Source organism: Trachurus japonicus, chromosome 8, assembly GCF_045865225.1.
Source record: "Trachurus japonicus isolate A0001 chromosome 8, Traja_1.0".
NCBI classification, from domain to species: Eukaryota; Metazoa; Chordata; class Actinopteri; order Carangiformes; family Carangidae; genus Trachurus; species Trachurus japonicus.
Genome location: NC_140914.1, coordinates 3,885,169 through 3,908,201, shown reverse-complemented (window position 1 = coordinate 3,908,201; position 23,033 = coordinate 3,885,169). Strand labels below are relative to the sequence as shown.

The 23,033-nt window shown below is 42.1% G+C and overlaps 2 protein-coding genes across 2 annotated transcripts in view; one reads left to right on the top strand and one right to left on the bottom strand.

Moving 5' to 3' along the window:
* Positions 1–7,801, top strand: part of LOC146982365 (NACHT, LRR and PYD domains-containing protein 3-like) — a 66,094-nt gene extending 58,293 nt beyond the window's left edge. The window contains exon 9 of the mRNA XM_085785515.1: positions 6,987–7,801. Within this exon, the coding sequence (XP_085641641.1) occupies positions 6,987–7,801 (815 nt within the window). The remainder of the gene's footprint in view (positions 1–6,986) is intronic.
* Positions 7,802–22,366: 14,565 nt separating this feature from the next.
* Positions 22,367–23,033, bottom strand: part of mettl23 (methyltransferase 23, arginine) — a 5,888-nt gene continuing 5,221 nt past the window's right edge. Inside the window, exons 4-5 of the mRNA XM_085785513.1 lie at positions 23,017–23,033; positions 22,367–22,553 (exon numbers count right to left, since the gene is read on the bottom strand). The exon at positions 23,017–23,033 is cut by the window's right edge and continues 68 nt beyond it. Coding sequence (XP_085641639.1) covers positions 22,367–22,553; positions 23,017–23,033 — 204 coding nt within the window. The remainder of the gene's footprint in view (positions 22,554–23,016) is intronic.

Sequence of the window (23,033 nt, the reverse complement as noted above, 5' to 3'; positions counted from 1 at the left end):
ATCACTACCACCATCACTACCATCACTTCCACCATCACTACCATCATCACTACCATCATCACCATCATCATCACTACCACCACTAGCATCACTACCATCATCACTACCATCACTACCATCACTACCACCATCACTACCATCACTTCCACCATCACTACCATCATCACTACCATCATCACCATCATCATCACTACCACCACTAGCATCACTACCATCATCACTACCATCACTACCACCATCACTACCATCACTACTGTCATCACTACCATCACTACCACCATCACTACCACCATCACTACCATCATCACTACCATCACTACCATCATCACCATCATCACTACCATCACTACCATCATCACTACCATCACATTCATCACTACCATCATCATCACTACCATCACTACCATCATCACTACCATCACAACCATCACTACCATCATCGATACCATCACTACCATCATCACTACCATCACTACCATCATCACTACCACCACTACCACCATCACTACCATCACTACTGTCATCACTACCATCACTACCATCATCACCATCATCACTACCATCACAACCATCACTACCATCATCACCATCATCACCATCACCATCACTACCATCATCACTACCATCATCACTACCATCATCACTACCATCATCACTAACATCATCACTACCATCATCATTACCATCATCACTACCATCATCACTACCATCACTACCACCATCACTACCATCACAACCATCACTACCATCATCACCATCATCACCATCACCATCACTACCATCATCACTAACATCATCACTACCATCATCACTACCATTACTACCACCATCACTACCGTCACTACCATCACTTCCACCATCACCATCATCATCACTACCACCACTAGCATCACTACCATCATCACTACCATCATCACTACCATCATCACCATCATCATCACTACCACCACTAGCATCACTACCATCATCACTACCATCACTACCACCATCACTACCATCACTACTGTCATCACTACCATCACTACCACCATCACTACCACCATCACTACCATCATCACTACCACCACTACCATCATCACTACCATCACTACCATCATCACTACCATCACATCCATCACTACTATCATCACTACCATCACTACCATCATCACTACCATCACTACCATCATCACTATCATCACTACCATCACTACCATCACTATCATCATCACTATCATCACTACCATCATCACTACCATCATCACCATCATCACTACCATCACTACTATCATCACTACCATCATCACTACCATCACTACCATCATCACTACCATCATCACTACCATCATCACCATCATCACTACCATCACTACTATCATCACTACCATCATCACTACCATCACTACCATCATCACTACCATCATCACCATCATCACTACCATCATCACTACCATCATCACTACCATCACTACCATCATCACTACCATCACTACCATCACAACCATCACTACCATCATCACTACCATCACTACCATCATCACTACCATCATCACTACCATCACTACCATCATCACTACTATCATCACTACCATCACTACCATCATCACTACCATCATCACTACCATCACTACCATCATCACTACCATCACTACCATCATCACTATCATCACTACCATCACTACCATCACTATCATCATCACTATCATCACTACCATCATCACTACCATCACTACCATCATCACTACCATCACTACCATCATCACTACCATCATCACTATCATCACTACCATCATCACTACCATCATCACCATCATCACTACCATCATCACTACCATCACTACCATCATCACTACCATCACTACCATCATCACTATCATCACTACCATCATCACTACCATCACTACCATCATCACTATCATCACTATCATCACTATCATCACTACCATCATCACTACCATCACTACCATCATCACTACCATCACTACCATCATCACTACCATCACTACCATCATCACTACCATCACTACCATCATCACTACCATCACTACCATCATCACTACCATCACTACCATCATCACTACCATCACTACCATCACTACCATCACTACCATCATCACTACCATCACTACCATCATCACTACCATCACTACCATCACTACCACCATCACTACCATCACTACTGTCATCACTACCATCACTACCACCATCACTACCACCATCACTACCATCATCACTACCACCACTACCATCATCACTACCATCACTACCATCATCACTACCATCACATCCATCACTACTATCATCACTACCATCACTACCATCATCACTACCATCATCACTACCATCACTACCATCATCACTACCATCACTACCATCATCACTATCATCACTACCATCACTACCATCACTATCATCATCACTATCATCACTACCATCATCACTACCATCATCACCATCATCACTACCATCACTACTATCATCACTACCATCATCACTACCATCACTACCATCATCACTACCATCACTACCATCATCACTACCATCATCACCATCATCACTACCATCACTACCATCATCACTACCATCATCACTACCATCACTACCATCATCACTACCATCATCACCATCATCACTACCATCATCACTACCATCATCACTACCATCACTACCATCATCACTACCATCACTACCATCACAACCATCACTACCATCATCACTACCATCACTACCATCATCACTACCATCATCACTACCATCACTACCATCATCACTACTATCATCACTACCATCACTACCATCATCACTACCATCATCACTACCATCACTACCATCATCACTACCATCACTACCATCATCACTATCATCACTACCATCACTACCATCACTATCATCATCACTATCATCACTACCATCATCACTACCATCACTACCATCATCACTACCATCACTACCATCATCACTACCATCATCACTATCATCACTACCATCATCACTACCATCATCACCATCATCACTACCATCATCACTACCATCACTACCATCATCACTACCATCACTACCATCATCACTATCATCACTACCATCATCACTACCATCACTACCATCATCACTATCATCACTATCATCACTATCATCACTACCATCATCACTACCATCACTACCATCATCACTACCATCACTACCATCATCACTACCATCACTACCATCATCACTACCATCACTACCATCATCACTACCATCACTATCATCATCACTACCATCACTACCATCATCACTATCATCACTACCATCATCACTACCATCACTACCATCATCACTACCATCACTACCATCATCACTACCATCACTACCATCATCACTACCATCACTACCATCATCACTACTATCATCACCATCATCACTAACATCATCACCATCATCACTACCATCATCACTACCATCACTACCATCATCACTACCATCACTACCATCACAACCATCACTACCATCATCACTACCATCATCACTACCATCATCACCATCATCACTACCATCATCACTACCATCACTACCATCATCACTACCATCATCACTACCATCATCACTACCATCACTACCATCATCACTACCATCACTACCATCATCACTACCATCATCACCATCATCACTACCATCATCACTACCATCACTACCATCACAACCATCACTACCATCATCACTACCATCATCACCATCATCACTACCATCATCACTACCATCACTACCATCATCACTACCATCATCACTACCATCACTACCATCATCACTACCATCACTACCATCATCACTACCATCACTACCATCACAACCATCACTACCATCATCACTACCATCACTACCATCATCACTACCATCATCACTACCATCATCACCATCATCACTACCATCATCACTACCATCACTACCATCATCACTACCATCACTACCATCACAACCATCACTACCATCATCACTACCATCACTACCATCATCACTACCATCACTACCATCATCACTACCATCATCACTACCATCACTACCATCACTACCATCATCACTACCATCATCACCATCATCACTACCATCACAACCATCACTACCATCATCACCATCATCATCACAACCATCATCACTACCATCATCACTACCATCGTCACCATCATCACTACCATCACTACCATCATCACTACCATCATCACTACCACCACTACCACCATCACTACCATCATCACTACCATCATCACTACCATCATCACTACCATCACTACCATCATCATCACTATCGTCATCACTACCATCATCACTACCATCATCAGTACCATCACTACCATCATCATCACTATCGTCATCACTACCATCATCACTACCATCATCACTACCATCACTACCATCATCATCACTATCGTCATCACTACCATCATCACTACCATCATCAGTACCATCACTACCATCATCATCATCACTACCATCACAACCATCATCACTACCATCACAACCATCACTACCATCATCACTACCATCACTGCATCATCATCACTACCATCACTAGCATCATCACTACCATCACAACCATCACTACCATCATCACCACCACTACCATCATCACCATCACTACCATCATCACCATCATTACCATCATCACTACCACCACTACCACCACTACCATCACTACCACCATCACCACCACTACCATCATCACCATCACTACCATCATCACCATCATTACCATCATCACCACCATCACTACCACCACTACCATCACTACCATCATCACTACCATCATCACTACCACCAACAACAACAAAACTTGAACTCCCAAACTTTCACACTTTGTGGCATCAAAAGTGCTTTTTCTCAAAATGAGCTAATTGAGTCTGTGACGTCTGGTTTGGCTTCATCTCACAGAGGTTTGGTTAAATGTCATAGCACATGTAGAGCTGGATGAAAGGAACAAAAGTACAAATCTACAGTAGAAACCAACCTCAACAGTAAAGTTTACAGCTGAAGCAGTGAGTGGCCCAGTGGTCAGACTCAACAATGTCCTCTGCTTGATGTTCTGCTGTCTGGCCTCTGATTTGCTGCCTGCAGCTTCATTGTGGTTTCTGATCTGTGACTGGCTAGGTAACAGATGACATGTTGAGGGGAGGGAGCTCCACACACTTTATAATGTAAAGATGAATTGGATTCAACAAGAAGACATCAGCAGCTACAGGACTTCATATCTCAACTGCCCTGAAGGACAGAGATGGACAACAAACATGGTATATATATTTATATATTCATATATATCCATATTTACAGTCCTTTAACTCAGGGGAGTGTATTAGAAACAGCATGGTATTGATCTCCTCCATTTAAGCCACTAAGCTACAGATATACTGTCTATATAAAGTTAATTTAGATGTGTTGTTGCTGGGTCTTCACACTTTTCTTTCCCTCATAGAATTCATATCTTGTTTTATTTATGTTTATAGTATAGACACAGTTGCATTGTGTTATATTTATTATATTCTTTAAGCATGTTGGGGAATTAAGGATGTGTTTGTTTGTGTTGTTGACTTTAAGTTTTCAATAACTTTTTTTGATCTGGATCAATATTTATTGAGTGTTACAAATTACACAAGACGTAAATATGTATTTTGTTTAAATGTACTAGAACATCTGGCTAACTGAAGTGAACATTTGCAGTGTTTAGTGCAGTTCATGATATTTCCATGGTCAGTCATTAGAACTTATCAGCCCATATAATTTAACAGATAAACTATGTTTAATAGTTTTACAACATTTACCTGTTTGATTTTTTTTTACACGTAATTTTACACAGAATTTAAAAATCCCACTGAGAAAAGGATCAGTTAGTGGTCTGTAAAAGGACTCCACAGCACCTCTGCAGTGTGTGTGTGTGTGTGTCCCTTTAAACTCAGTTTATCATATCAAATAAGTGTTCAAGTGCCATTTTATGCAGTATGTGTGAGATGAAGCATAAATAACGTTTCATCTGATCCATGCTTCTGCAGAGAAAACTGAATCATTCCAATTAGTCATCTTTCTGTCTTTATTCTCACTTCAGGAACATTCATATTTCACATCCCAGATGTTTTATTCTTATACTCATGTGTCTTGAGTGTATTCAGCTTCAAACTGGAAACGAGAAATCCTATAATCAGAGAACAGTCAGCTGATATGAATGACTCTGTGTAACCATGGATCCAGCTGTAAGACATATAGACAAGAGCATCGTCAGCATATGAACACACAACAGTACTTCAGTACAGTTGGATTTTTACTGCTGCCTTTATTAAACACTGTTGAAACTCTCAGACAGACCACAGGGGGCGACAGTGAGTTCTTATTTATAGTCTTTACATTTCCATTAGCACCATCACAGCCACAGCTGAGCTTCCTGTCCATTCACAAATGTAATGTAGATACCATAAATTCTCCAGTAGAAGCGCAGGCTTTTATTTGCTTCACCGGCTGCTTCTACCAGAAACAGGTGTCTATATGGGACAGGCTTTTATTTAATTTAGAAGAAATCTACTGCTCAGCAAAGATGGAAAATCCTCTCAAATGGTTCTGCTGTCACTGTTTAAAAGAGTAAAAATAGAAGGAAAGAGTCGGATGCAGTGAAGCATTCATTTACAAGTTTAATCAGTACCCATTAAATTTGTACATGCATGGGACCTGTTAAAAATCAATTTGCATGAATGTCATATACATGTTTGTATGTCTGTGTTCGTTTATATTGTCACATATGTTATTGGTGTTGTGTAAAAGTTATAATCTTTGTATCAAGAGTCTGTTTGTATGAGTTCATAGACCTGACATGTACAAACACCAGTCCAGTGACATATATAATGTTTTTACATGGGTGGGATGCAGATAAATTGCAGATTTTATTTATATGTGACAGGATGTGTATAGGTGCTCCTCATGATTCGGTGGGCGTGTGAGCGCTGGTGTGTTGCTCTGATGAAAACAAACTCTGTCTGTGTAAAATCTTCCAACAGAGTCCAAACCCGCGGACGTGAGGATCGTCCTGGTTGGAAGAACTGGAGCTGGGAAGAGCTCAGCCGGAAACAGGATCCTCGGAGCAAACGCTGGTTCAGGATTTCCTGTCGGATCAGGTTTCAGGTCTACGACACAGGAATGTAAGAGGCTGACGACAACGCTGAGTCATGGTCCTGGACCTCTGGCCGGAAAAACCCTGGCTGTCGTCGATACTCCAGGTCTGTGTCACAGCAGCATAGACAGGAAGCAGCTGATCGAGGAGGTCGTTAAGTGTGTCACGTTGGTCGAACCTGGTCCTGACGTCTTCCTGTTGGTGGTCGACCCGAGCAGCTTCACCACAGATGATGAAGAAGCCCTGAACACCTTCAAGAGCGTCTTCAAAGGAGCAGAGAGCCACGCCATCGTCCTGTGCACCCACTGCCACAGAAACCAGGACATTGAGACATTTTTGAAAGCTGAAGGCAGTAAAAGCATCAGTGACTTCATCACATTGACGAAGCCACAGGTGGAACACCAAGCCTTCGACCACAAGGCTGAGGATCAGCAGGTGAGCGAGCTGCTGGAGAAGATCCACAGGCTGGTCAGTCACAACCAAGGAAAACACTACACCAACGACTGGTTCGATATGAACAAGCTGTTTGAGGACATGAAGAAGTTCGATTCCCATCTGTCAGTCAGCAGGACCGAGTTCCCATGGCAGCTGGTGGAGTGGTGCCGGGGTGAAGTGGTGAACCTCTGTCCACCGGTGAAGAAGCTTCTGGAGTTTTTGGAGGAGGCCACTTATGGGTTGATGCCAGCTAGCGCTAAACAGTAGAGGCTCCATCCTCCCAACTGACCAACCACACAGCTCGTCTGTCTCCGCTCTCTGGACTTTCGTTGTCATGGTCACAATAACGGACTATTTTGATGAACAGCGACTGTAAAGATGGACTCTGTGACTCCGCCCCCAGGTTTCTAAAGCTGCTGCTCATCCTGCGCTCGAAACAAGTCGGAACTCGGATCTTTCCCAGTTGAAAACTCAGAGTTCCAACCTCAAAGCGTTCGAGACGCACGAGGTCAGAATAACCCAAAACATGGCGGACTTTGCATTCAAAGTGCTTCACGTAGCTAAGGCATAAAAACATTACAAAGGACACAAGAACAATTTTAAAAAATAACATTTTGATGTTTTTTGGCCTTTAAAAGCATTCTAATTGGTGTTTTACCGTTGACAGTGTGGTTTTGCACGGTGCAGATTGTTGTGTGACGTCAGACAACTGATTCTGGGCGAAGTCGGCAGAGATTTTTTTCTCTGACATCTCCAAGTTGGAGCGCCGACTTGAGGTGGCGTTTGATTGCACTTTCTCAAGTCGGAGGTCAGAAAGATCCCACTAGAGCCGCATCTTTGCAGTGTGTGACTCCGCCCACTGACCAGCTGTCTCAAGACACACACACACTATGCACAGACACTTCATTAGTTGACTATTTTGTGGATGTTTATGATGAGAAATCAATTTGTTTTTTTCACAGGTCGTTGATTACCACTTGTATCTTTTCATAATTATCGATGTAATCAACAGATATGGTGAGTCTATGTGTGTGTTACCTGTTGGTGTGTGTGTGTGACTCGTGATCAGCATGTGTTGTTGTTGTTGTTAATGTCGATGTGAATGGCTGCCCTTCAGCCCCTGCCTGTCTCTGCTATGTGAACTGCATCACATGATTAAACTCTAGTCTGTTGAATCTTTGTGTGACACTCGTTATTCCAACACGGACACCATTTATGACACACAATGACATTCATTACATTCTACAGCTCCCTCATACGGAGTGAACAAGTGGTATTCTGGTTGTTAGCTACATGTTACACAGATTATCTGGCAATCTGGGGGTTGTGCAGTTGATGTGGGGGTGAGAGGTCAGTGGAGGATCTGTGGGAGGGGCCAGGGTCCTGTATTTGTCTAGTTTTAAATACTATGTCCATCATTTCATTTTTATCCTGTTATATTTCAATGATTTTAATATTGTTATCTATCTGCTCATAGTACCTGCCCACGGACTATGAGCTATAATAAATAAATCCCTATCCTATCAGGTCCTTAAGTGATCATCCTCTCAGCTGTTAAATGATGTTAGATTGTTTCTCCTGGAGAAGTTGAAGCTAAACAGTGTTGTTCTTGTTGTTATGAATATTATAATTATTATTAGTGTGTGTATCTGGCATTTGTCCCAGATCTCCAGACTTAGTTCACCTGCTGCTGTTTGTTTATTGTGCAGCATCTATCTATCATGTTGTTGACTGTACAGTGAGACTCCCAGTCCCTCAGTCCACATGTTTATTGTGTCCGTTATTATAATTATCTGACGGTAGCTCAATGAACAACCACTCCTCTCAGGGTCCTTAATCAGCAGCAGCTTCTTTATTAACAAAGAGTTGATTTTTGGAGACGTGAGCTCAGTTCCCGTCCGGACATCACTCTGCTTCTTGTTTCCCACCGGTGTCGGTGTCCCAAACCGGCGCTGCTGCCTTTGTGTGTAATAATGATGTTTGTACAGTGGGATAAATAACTAATAATTCACTCACAGAAGCTGCTGAAACAGAACACATGCTGCTCTGTGGGATGGTGGTGCCTCCATCTCCATGCTCATTGTCCTCAGCACCTGAGGAGAGGACATGCTGCCACTCTTAGCTCAGCCCCCTGATTTGTTGGTTTGCAGCTCCTTTTTTTTTTGTTTTTTTTTTTGTTTCTGATCTGTGACTGGTCAGATTGTGACTGGGAACAGGTGATGTGTGTTTCAGGGGAGGGAACCAGCAGCAGCTCAACAGAATGAGGAGCTGGACAGTGAAATAGTGAGGAGAAGACATAGACAAGGACAGGACAGACCACAGAGCAGCAGAGATGACCAGTAAACCTTGTGAGTACAGGACATCAGTTCAACTGTTTACTCTATTTCCAGCTCTCAGGTTCAGAAATAATTATTAAACCTCCAGAGGATCTCAAACCATCATATTTAACATTATTGTGATTTGACAGTCTGTACTGATCCTAATGACTATCACACTTCTTTAGTCATTTTATCTTTTTTATTCATGTTTGTCATTACTGGACAGGAGCAGAGAGCTGATGACCACCTAGTTTGACTTCAGTTAATGTGCTGCCTGCTATAGAGGAAGGACATTCAGAATAAGTCTGCAAGGTGGAAAAATGTGAGACAAGAAGTTTCAAGTTAAAGAGAAGAAAAGTCTAAAAGTTTCAGACACTTGAGCAGGTCAGGTGGAGGTGATCTGAGTCTGAACCTGGTTGACCTGATGGTCTGAGGACTGTCTCAGTGTGTGTTGGGACTCCAGCAGCTTTTATGTAAGAACTGGTCCATGTCTCAGATCCTCAGTGGGAGATACATGAGCGCTAACATGATTGGAGTAGAAAGCCTATGAAGGACTGATGTCATTTAATGTAAAGTCAGGCGTCATCTGCATAATTGCGATGTTTGATTTTACTGGTCAATTTGAAATAGAAGAGGACCGAGAGATGAGCCCTGAGGAACCCCACAATCAATCTACCGACAGGGGCAAAGTCGTTCCTCCCCCGAGGATGTAAGGATGCCAACAGATCTGCATGTGCAATCCTGTGCTATGGGATAGTGCAATTTAAGTCAATCCTGCACTTTATTGGGGCATTGTGCAATTCAATTCAATCTTGCACTTATGCACTCGTCACTTTAGCAAACAGTACTTTAGCACATAGCACTTTAACTAGCACTATAGCACTTTATAACTTCTCAGTAACCTTTTGGTTCCCTTACCCACTCTTTTAACTGTCTATGATCAGTTAACTGGTGGTTTATGTACGTCTTTCATATACGTATGTTTTGTGTAAGGTGTTTTGTTGTCCTAGTCCTGCCTCTTGTACTTGCCAATGGGACTGGGGATGGAAATTAGCCACTTGGCTACAATCCCACATATTTACATGTCAATGTCCATCAATATGTACTGTTCCCATTTCTACAAAAAATAAATAAATCTGAAATCTAAAGCCACGATGTAACAGGCGGAGGAGCCATCATTTAGTTGATTTTACCTGGAGAGATTCTCCTCCTGTCTGGAGTTTGGGGATTTTACAGGAAGCAACAGTATAAAAGTGGACGATCTGTGTTAAAGTGAGAACCAGGACCCGATACTGGACTCCTCAGTCCTGACGCACAACGTGAACAGAACCCACTGATGTTGCTGTGTTGGTCCCGTTTGCTTGTGATGCTCCATTTGTGTTCTGACGCCTTTCTATCAGAACCAGCATGAACTTCTTCAGCAGTTTGAGCAACAGTTGCTGGTCTGTTGGGACTGGAAACGCCCGATCCTGACCACCGCAGACCGGGAACACCCAACAAGAGCTGCAGCTGTTTCGATGTTCTGACCCAGTCGTCTACACACGTCACTGTTTGGAGCTTGTTGTCAAAGTCAAAGCTCAAATCCTGAAGCTTGAACCATTTTTCCTGCTTCTAACATCCACTCCGAGGACAACTTGTTCACCTGCTGCCTCATATATCCAGTGATGGGACTAACGGCGTTACTAACGGCGCTACTTTTTTCAGTAATGAGTAATCAGAAAAGTTACTGTTTCTCTTGTTACTACGCCGGTGCCGTTACTGACAATAAAATGCGGTGTTAGTTGGAAATCCCATCAGAAAATAATACACCCTTTTAAGTGTAGGACGTTATATATACCTTTTTTTTTTAGTTCATCAGCTGGTCGGAAAAATTTCCACTTATCCGGAACTAACCAACTCAGTCAGTATCCCTCCGCACAAATACTGAGTGAGTTGGTTAGTTCCAGATAAACGGGAGGTTAGGGAGGGAAGTCTGAGTAATTTGACATATTTGAGCATTTTATAAAAAGCGTAACGCAATAATTACTTTTCTTGTAATTAATTACTTTTATCATGTAGTAACTCAATTACTAACTCAGTTATAGTAACTTTACTTTTCAAAGTAACATGTCCAACACTGCATATACTCTACCCACTGTCAGGAGCCAAGATGAAGAGTTGTTGTGTTGCTCTGAATGTTGATCTCTGTGTCGTTTGTTGTATTTTGCAGCAGAGCTGAGGATCGTTCTCGTCGGGAGAGTCGGAGCTGGAAAGACGACCGCCATGAACAACATCCTGAGGGCGAGAGGAGAGACGGAGGCTCTGGTCCCGGTGTCTCAATCTCAATCCGACAAGTGTGAGAAGAAGCAGAACTGCATCAACGGACAGAAGGTGGTTGTTGTCGACACCCCAGGCCTGGGCCGACCGGGGCAGAGCGATGAGAGCGTGATGGAGGAGATCAAGCGGGGTTTCAAACTGGCTTCTCCCGGTCCTCATGCCTTCCTGTACCTGCAGAGGGTCAGAGCCATCACAGACAGTGAAGCCGCCGCCATGACGCTTTTTAAAAGCTTCTTCCATCAGGAGATCTTGAAGTACACTCTGGTCGTGTTCACCCACGCAGAGGGAAAACGCATCGATGACGAGTTAATCGACGAACAGACGGTTCTGAAGGACTTTGTGTCTCAGTGTCAGGGCGGATACTGTGTTCTGGACCGAGAACTCCAGCAGGACTCGTCTCGGGTGGACGAGCTCCTGGAAAAGGTCAACGAGATGGTTCAGGAAAACAAAAAAAGAGGCCGAGGGTTCCTGACGTCGAAGGAAGTCGACCTGAGGAAGAGGATTTATCTGGCGGTGAGCGGCTCGGCCGTGGTCGGAGCCGGCTGTGGCGCAGGAGTTTCACAAGCGGGAGTTTGGAGCGCGGTGGGGTTGACGGCGGGGATCGTAGGAGGAGCTGCCCTGGGAGCTGTACTGGGAGCCGCAGGGATCCTGGCGTACGAGCACATGAAGGACAAACGGAAATGTTAGGAGGACGAGGAGTGGTCGCTGATCATCTGGTCCAACATGGACTCTGGTGATTCAAGGGTTTGGATGCTTCCTGGTTCCATCCTGCTTGATTTTTATTGGTAATAGATCTGTCAACACTAGCGATGTCACGATTATAGATTTTTCTAGCGTGATTATTGTCAGAGAAATAATTGCGGTATTAAGATCATCACAATTATGATGCATTAATTAACACTGTGTAATCTGAGCTTTCAAAATTGGTGTTCAACCAGCTCCTTAGAAATAAATGTTCTAAAGACCAAGGAGTTAGTCCTACAAAATAACAAAAATATAATGAAGCCAGAACAAATGGTCGAGATGGTTGACAATTGACAGCAGTCTTACTTTTCAAATCAATACGGATTACATTTTTAAAAAATGTTCACAACCCCTCCACTTGCTACGCAACTCAAACTATTTTAGAAACAGTGCATAGGAGCCTGGTGGAAAGTATTTTATCATTTAATATGATTGTGTTGTATGGAAATCTGAACATCAAATGGAGAAACAAACTGCAGAAGACAGTGAACATGGCCTCCAAGATCCTAGGGAAGCCACAGAAGCAGTAGTGAAGTGTATAGTGAATTTGATCTTTTACCTTCAGGGAAGCGTTATAGACGACTGATAGCAAAGAAACATCTCTATAAAAAGTCCTTTGTCCCAGACGCTGTCAATGATCAATGCTAAATAATAAAATAACAAAATAATAAAACTAGATTGCAGTAGCTGTTTACCTTTGGTCCTGCTTCTTACTTTTGCTGAGGGTTTCTTTGCAGGTTCTTTGAATAATTGCGTGGTGTACTTTTATGAAATTGGTATGTTTTCAAATGTGTGAAGACTGTATACTGTACTTCAAATGCAGTCGTTTTTTTTTTTTTTTTGCTATACTTTATATTTCTCTGTTCTTTAATGTTTTATTGTGGTGGAACCAAAGATGAATTTCCACTCTGTGAACAATAAAGTTTTCGTAATTGTAACACTAGGAATGTGTAAAATCAAATTTAGTCATAATATAATTACATTACTAATTATATACAAAAAATAATAAAAAGTATATTAATATAGGACCAATTATTAATCCCCTTCGGAAATGTTTGAAATATTCAAGTAGTCAGGTGCAAATATGAAATTCTAACAAAAGGTTTCTCAGCAGTTTTTTATAATATTAGATGTCCTTAATAACATACTAAAAGTTTACCAAAGTTTGACCACTAGAAAGGTGTTATTTTCAAGATGGCATCCAAGATGGATAGGAAGCCCGGGAAGACACCACAGGTGAATAGGGTACATTTTTTAACTAACAGATATCACCATGAAACTTCCCAAGTTTATCATTTATATTAAGACAAATATTTTTTGTATTACAAGTTATGTCAAATTGTATGTTTAAATATGTAAATGAGGCAATATCTCATTAAATATGCGCTAATTTGCATACATTTCCAGAACCGAAAACTGAGCAATGGATAAAGCCACTTTCAAAGTTCTTGTTTTATTTTGTTGACATACTAGAATCAGAAGTTTTTACAGAGGGGATTTTGGATATCTCTTTTTATCACTCAAATAAATGAGAAAATACTGTCACCAGCCCTAAAAATTCAAATATCGCCATGTTTTTAGGAGTAAAATGTTGTATAAATGAGGCTGTGAATGATATATCAACAATCCCCTCTGTAAAAACCTTCAGAATATAGAAAGGGATCAAACTGGAAGGTTTGGTGTCTGTAAGTGTAAGGACATCATATAAAAAACAGCTGAGAAACCTTTTGTTAGAATTTTTTTAGGGTTAGGTGTTTTTTTTTCATATATGCACCCGCCTAAAGTCATTAATTGTCGTCTATATGTTTACATTTATTTTAATTGTTTTTTGGTAAAGTGATGGTATATAGGGATCTTTATAATTAATTAATTGTGGCATTCATTCATCTTAAAACCACCATGAACAATGATCTGGGTCTGTCTGTTTCCTTCAGCGATGAAGAAGAGTTCAAACTGTTTTTACTTTAGAAACTTTTTCTCTTCTCTTCTTTTACATCATGTTATTATTTTTTATTAACTCATAAATGACCGTATTATTACATGGTTGAGTGGTTGAGTTTGATATTGTGAAGAGCTTCATGATGAGTCAGCTGGTTGTTGAAAGTTCAGTTTAACTTTATCAATTTATGACTTGTGGTGCGTTCAAGGCCCGTCTTTGTTCTACACAACAAAATGTTTATTATTATTGGTTAATGGTTAAAAAGCCGTTGGTTTTTATAGGACTTGTCGTCGCGGTGCGTTTGTTGTCACGGAGATAACGTGAGTCTCAACAGTCTCATTCTGTTTTGTTTGACTGACAGGGATCAATTATTAATCCCTGAGGTTGTTGTCGTTGATCACTGTGATCAGATATGTCACTGCTTGTATAAACCTTTATGAGGCTTGTTTTATTATTGTCACTGTTTGTGTCTGTACAGGAAGCTGCGGTCTAATGAATGTTGGGATATAAAACACCTGAGTGTTACGTGATACGAAACTCACCTGTAAAATAATGTCAAATCTGATCTGACCTGAAGATAGAGACAAAAACTTTATTCTTCAGAAACTATAACTTTTTATTTTTTAGATCTTCAGCAGTCGAACATGTTTATATTGATTAGAGAGAGAGACTGAACAGAATAAACACACACAAACATTTACATGAACATAATAAATGCATGAATGGGTGAAATATAAAGAATGAAACGAAAATCTTTAAAACCTTTTTGTTTTACAGTAAACTGTGATGTTGTTGTTGTTTTTTTGAGCTTCCTGTTTGTTCTCCATCCTCTGCAGCTCAGTGCAGGAGTTTGATCAGACGCTGCCCCCTGGTGGTGGCAGGAGAACACAGGCAGGAGGAAGAGGAGGAGGAGAGAGAAGAGAGAGGAAGAGGAGATGGATCAGGTTCACCTTCTCTCCTGATATGTGGTCCAGAACTGAGCTCTGGGTTTTTTTTTTCCCACCACGCTATGAGGCAAATACAGAGACTGCTTAATGAAAAACTGTCCCTGAAGGCAACGTGCATCAGTGGTTTAGCATGAATTTCCCTCTAAAACAACTCTTTCTGGTTGTGTTATTATCTCATAGCGTGGTGAATGTGCAGCTCACAACTTGTCCACCAGAGCGTTGTGGAGTTGTTGGATTGTGTATTTGATGAGTTTGATGAGGAGGGAAACCAAGAAATCCCATAATGAGCCTCCGTAGCGTAGCTCTGAGCAGCTCACGGCTCTGCTCCGCCGTTCTAAAAATAGCTTGCACCGACAATTAAAGGTAACGAACCTACTGCTATGACTATAGGGATTATGGCAATGGGCCAATTTGCCAAAATGTTGAACTATCCCTGTCTACCTGACTCCCCCTTACAGCGTACTGTATGGTGGTCTCAGTGCGAAAAGTACAAAGGATTAAGGAGTTCATTGTCATGTGAAAAGACCCCCGGGTGATCAAAGGTCTCCAGATGTGAATGGTGTCTCTATGCAAAGTCTCATTTGATAAGTGATTTAGGAGTGTTCTGGTTGGATATTTAAAGGAAAGATCAAGAACCTCACCTAAAGTTGGGTGTGTTGCAACATCTGTTTCTTGTTACTACAGTATTAACTATAGTTTGTTCACTTTGTGCATCACAATAAACAGGAATGTTAACCACTCAATGTCTAATGTTGTCCTGTTGAGATTCTTATTCTAGTAGTGAAGGATCTATTATCAGATCAGATACCTATGAAGTCTTTAGTTATATGGTAAGTCTCACTGGGTGACGCTCACACCCTTAACCTCTGAGTGGAAGAGAAAAGATTGAGAATCATGTTCTATATATTCTAGCTATATATTGTTCTATATATTACCCAGGTGTCAGGACTGTTATTCTGTGTTAAGAAGGTCACTGAATAGTTTAAGTCTATATCTGCCATCCCTGAGCTAAGATAGGGACTAGTTAAATACTGTATCCCCAAAGATCTTAGTTTTTGGTAAGTTTCACTGGGCGCTATTCACATATCTGCCATCCCTGAACTATAAGACCGATGTCACATCTCCTTACAGCAAAGTTGAATTCTTAAAATGACAATATTTCTAATTACTGGTTAACTATTAACTAACTATTAGTAAAGTTATTTTTAAATGGAGTCTGATTAAATAAATAATTAATTATTTTTACTTTACCATTTGCCCAAAATAATGCTCATGTCAAATGTGCCAAATGTCATCAATAGTACACACAGGGTCCCAGCACGTAGTACGAGTTGTCAAACATCTGCTGGCTTTGCCTGTTTTCTTTAGCAAGGAGATGCAACTCAACTCACCTACTTCTCCTCCTGGAGCCGCTCGTTGGTGAGGAAGCCCTGACGAGTCGATCACCGAGTGCACCGGAGTTCCGCAGCTCTTAAAAATGCTCATTTGCGCCTATATTGTGGCCAGCACTCGATAATAATAGTTATAAAGTGATATGCAAGATATAAAAAAAAAAAACTCTGATTGTATTTCCATGAGGTAATTGTTGATTGAGCTGCGGAACTCCGGTGCACTCGGTGATCGACTCGTCAGGGCTTCCTCACCAACGAGCGGCTCCCGGAGGAGAAGTAGGTGAGTTGAGTTGCATCTCCTTGCTAAAGAAAACAGGCAAAGCTAGCAGATGTTTGACAACTCGTACTACGTGCTGGGACCCTGTGTGTACTATTGATGACATTTGGTGCAGTTCTGAGCATTATTTTGGGCAAATGGTGGCGTTTTGGTTGCGGTCAGACAGTGGATCCGGAGAGCGCCGTGTGTGGCGATATTGCGGTATTTGCTGAAGTTGGTGGATCTCGTGAATGTAGCGGTCGGGCAAATTGATCTCTCGAGGGGGGGTCTAACTCGGTGTTACGGTGTGTTTGACCATGGTTTACACTTACGCCGGAATTTCACTTTAAGTACTGCTTTAAAATCAGGTAAAAGCACATAACCATTGAATTCATGTTCTGGGTCAGACTGACTCCGTCAGACCAGCCACCCAACCATTACGCATCATGAGTATTAAAGCTGTACAGAAAAGAAAATTGAATTTGAGTCTTAACATTAGTGTAATAACTCATCTTTCAGACGATGTAGCCCAAACTTTGTGCAAAATTCTATTTTTGAGTAAATCCGGGATGAAAGTGTGTTTTTGTTTTCCGCATTGGATAACGCAGGCGCACGGATTATACGTCAGCCTTTACACGATTCATCAGCCACTGATATTGGATCCGTCATCCATCAATCAAACATCTGAGACACACAAACACACACAGAGCTCGGTCTCGCCCCAAGCTTTGAATATCCCGCCTGCTCGATAACGACCAATCAAATTAGTTTTCCTTACTCGGGTAAACTCGTGTTGCAGCTCGTGACAACTCGGCGCGACAAACAGGACAAACGGCCATTTCTGTACACCTTTAATAAGTTGAGTTAATGAGTAAACTCTATGGGGAATTTATTCACTTCATTCAATTTATTCACTTCTTACTTTATTCACTTCACTACAGTTACAATTTTCAAAGCATCTGTTCTTTACTTTTCTCGAGAAACTGACTTTTAAGACAAATAGTGTACACTATTTCAAGTTCTCCAGTATTTTAGGTATAAAAGCGACTGATCAGTTTCACTTGTAGTGGAGTCGTTAGATGACCGGATTTGTACTTTGCCTGAAGATATGGACCCGTGGACTTTGTCCTCCCCTTTTTTTGTGTTACATGATTTTAGCTTCTGTCAGTGGCTCATATACTGTGGCACACAGACTGCAGTTTCACATGGACATTGGAAGTGGAAGTGTCAGGTGTGACCCAGGTGTGATCTTTTTTGTGTGTTTCTGTGTTGTATCATTTCAGCTTCTATCAATGCGTCCTACCCTGAAGCAACAATCCCCTGCTCCACCTCCAACACCTCCCTCACAGGCTTCAGTCTCACCTGGAGATTCAACTACAGTCAGATCATCCTGACTCAGACCAGACCAGACGTCCTAGTCTACACAGTCTCAGAGGAGTGGAAGCCGTACGTGAAGGGTGTGTCAGAGTCAGGCAGCCTCATGCTACAGGGCTTATCTTCACGTCATAACGGAACCTACACCTGTGAACTGAGAAATGCTGACGAGACGCTGATAACCAACACTGTCCTCAGGATAGGTGAGACAGCATTAACTGTTGTTATCTGTGATCTCTGTGTGACCTGCAACAATCAAAATAGAAAACATCATCATAGGAGAGTTCAAGTCACTGACTCTTTCTATTCCAGGAAATTCATCTAATGCTGGAGTAATTCTATGGTGTTTTTTTGGAGCCGTTGCAGTGATAGTTGGCCTGGTGTTTTGCTGCTGGGAAATACAAGGTCAGTTAACATTTTGGTTACACTTCATTAATTCATGTCATTTATTTGTTGTTTGTATTGATGATGTTTTAAAGGGACATTGTGTAACATCTCCTGTCATCTCTTCATGAAAATCGATTATTTGGTTCTTCAGTCTGTTTTTCATTAATCAGTAATCCCCCCCATCAACAAAGTGAAGTGTTCCTTTCAGCTCTGAATGAGCCGTTCATATCATTCATATCTCCATGGAGCGGGTAAGCTCGGTGCTGCTGCCATGTGGTGTCGCCATGTTTTTACCTTCAGTGGCAGCGTGACGGTAGGTAACCACGGAAACTCGAGGTGGCGTCTGTGAAAAGTCACCGCGGTAACGCAGTGAGGAGGAATGGAGCGTTACACTGATGCTGCATTCACCTGCAGTCGGGCAGACGGCCGTCGCTAACAAACCAGATGTCATTTTAGTCACAGAAGTCCAGAGAAAGACGGTAAAACAATACCACATCGCCATGACAACATATTGTCACGTGTATTGTTTTGCCTCGTGCTGACGGACCACTTGTTTACATAGAGGCTTGCCTTGTTTATGCCGTTACGTGCAGCGGCTGTCGTCCGTCTGCCGAATTTCACCTGAATGCAGCATGAAAAATACGACTGAGTTGCTTGTGATATACAACCACAACGCTAGATGGAGGAATTCTTACACAATGTACCTTTAAGGACTCTTAGTTTACTTTGCTCTGTAGTGCAAGTGTTTCTTGCAGAGAATATGCAAAATATTGTAGGAAGTACAGTTTGACATTTTTCTGTTTTTTGACATTGAACTGTCTCATTTAGTTCGCAGACGAGAACAAATCAGTGGATCGACAACTCGACAGAGAACTGACATCCCGACCTACAACAGTGTCTCTGCCAGACGCAGACTGTCAAGCTGATGGTGCTAAAGACAATCATGTGAGTCAGATGTCATGTGGACAGGAAGTTGAAACACATGTTGTTTTGTGGTTGGAAGCAGCGGAAACCGCCTTGAGAGATGTATAACTGTGATCTTACTTTGCTTTTGTGTTTTACAATGTGGCATTTTATAAGATATTTACTTTAAAACTATTAGTAGAATTAGTGAAGTAACAGTTAGAAGGAAATAGCAATAAGGTATCATTAAGTCATTAATTTGAATTTTTTTCCTTCTTTTTTGTGATATATGTGGTATGTAATTCTCATTTAATTTGTAATTACTTACAATACAGTAATTATGTTTCAAACATCATTTATGGAGGTTGCATTTTTCTTTCATCTCTTTCTATTTTTGCACTTGATTATTTATGAATGAAAGAAACGGGTTACTGTACAAACTGCTGATAAACCAAACATAGCAGAGGACACACAGAAGTGCAACGAGATCTCATTCCACTCAGGACAAGAAAGAAGATATAAAAAGAACTTAAACAACAGACTGAGCCTCATGTAGTTTATACTGAGGGATATTTAAGGTTCTTTTTGAAAAATGTTTACCCAGTCGCCCTCAAAAAAGGAAATAAATGATTGTCATAGTTAGTGTTAATGTAAATTTGGAGAGGAAGTGCCCTGCAGCCACATCAGAGGAGGAGTGGTGGAGCAGGAAGCAACAGTTGCAGATGAAAACCTGCTGACGTTTTTGTTTTTTTGTCACTGTAGTGACATTCATTTGGCTGTGCTGGTGGGAATCTGTAGCATTTATCAATAGACAGTTGGGAATTGGGTTGACAGGTGTTACTGTGTTGACTAATGATGCACACTGAAGCGTTTCAAAGCTTAGGGGAGACCGGGGATGATTATAACACTTTTTTGTCTCAGCTCCTTAAACTTGTGTCTCAAATGATGACACAAAGTCACCTCATTTGTCCACTACAAATAGCAATGCCTTAAACTTCTATTAAACTATTTCAGAGAATTCATTAATTGATGTGGGATGGATTGTATGGTGCGACTGAAAAGTAAAAACTGAGACCACACCACAAAACATGCATCTATGTAAGTTTATTGTGCATGTTCCAACACTAAGGCATCTTCCCGTGGTTCAATATGAACAAAAATAACTCATCACTGATGGATAAATGAAGAACAATGTCGGTGGTGTGGATCCCAACATTAGTAGAGCATATTCTGATAAAACTGATGAATGTTGTACATGTATGAATGGAAACCTTCAGCAAGAGGTCAGAAGCATTTCACATTTCATTCAACAACAAAGGGAAAAGGTGTCACAACCACCCCGACCCCTGTCAGCCATTGTTTGACTATACCAGGATGGTGTTTTGAAATGAATATCAATGAAATGACTCACATTTTACCTCAGAACCTCTTCAATCTTATACAAGTTACCTAATTCAAACTTCATTGTTGTCCTAATTTTGGTGCAAAACACTATGTAAAGGAGCATTATCGCAAATACAGCAGTAATAGCATAAAATAAGCTGAAATATGCAAAAAATGGGTCGGGGGGAGCCATAACTAAATTTACAAAAAAAATTGCCAACAGTATAGTGTCCGTGGGGCAAGCATTTGTCTTTGTTAAGATCCAAGCCGGCCCGGCGCTTGCTGCGTTCAATTGCACTCGGAACTCGCAAATCCGACCTCCGAACCGGAAAAATGCAACAGTAAATAGTAATGTAGCAGTGTCAGGCTGCTACAGTCACTGAATCGCTGGTAGAACACTTTCTCTCCACGTCCCGTGTCTTTCTTCAGCTGTCCTCTCAGCGTTATTAAGGAGGAGGAAGTTGCAGTTGTTGTTGTTGTGGTTGTGCGCGACGTAGAGCTGCCGCTTCCACTAGCGAGTTTTCTTTTTCCCGCGATTGCACGTTCATTCAGCCTGGTGAGGGAGGAGGAGGAGGAGGAGGAGGAGGAGGGGGGGGGGACTAAACGAGGCTGCTCTCTCTCTCTGACAGCTGCCCACTTGTTTATATCTGATAAACTCCGCCTGGCTCCATCTAGTGGCCGAATAAAGGATTTGGATTTGCGATAATACTCCTTTAAAAAAAAAAAAAAAAAAGGTTTTTGGCTACAATGCCTACACACTTCTTCTTCCTACAGCCATGCAAATTCACATGAAATGTCATGGAGGGAGTGGGTATACACGATATTGATCGGGTGTTTGGTCCGATCGGTGCGTCCAGTCACAGATCCTCGACGCTCAGGAGGACGAGGACGAGTCTCCCCCGTCCTCCGTCGTCAGGGTGATGACCATCATCTGGACGCTGTGGTTGCCCGGCAACGACGAAGCCGCCAGCTCCGACCGATCGGCACCAAAGTCCCCGAGCTGGAGGAGAACACAGGACAAACCCCACCGGTGGAGCAGCGGCTCGATGGACCAATCAGAGCTGCAGGAGGAGGGAGGGAGGGGGGGGGGGGGGAGGAGGAGGAGAAGAGAGGAGGAGGAAGAGGAGGAGGAGAGAGAGGAAGAGGGGGAGGAAGAGGGGGAGAGAGAGAGGAAGAGGGGGAGGAGGAGGCGAGAGGATGAAGGAGAGAGTAGGAGGAGAGAGGAGGAGGGAGGTGGAGGAAAAGGGGGAGAGATGAGAGAGGAGGAGGAGGAGAGAAAGGAGGAAGAGGAGGGGAGAGGAAGAGGAGAGATGAGAGAGGAGGAGAGAAGAAGAGGAAGAGGAGGAGAGATGAGGAGGAAGAGGAGGAGAACGAAGCGAGAGGAAGAGGAGGAGGAGGAAGAGAGAGGAGGAGAGGTGGAGGAGAGAGAGGAAGAAGAGGAGATGAACTTCAATACAAAAAGCTGCAGAACATCATGAACATCATCACCATCATCATCATCACCATGGAGACGGAGCAGTTCACCTTCTCTCCTGATACGT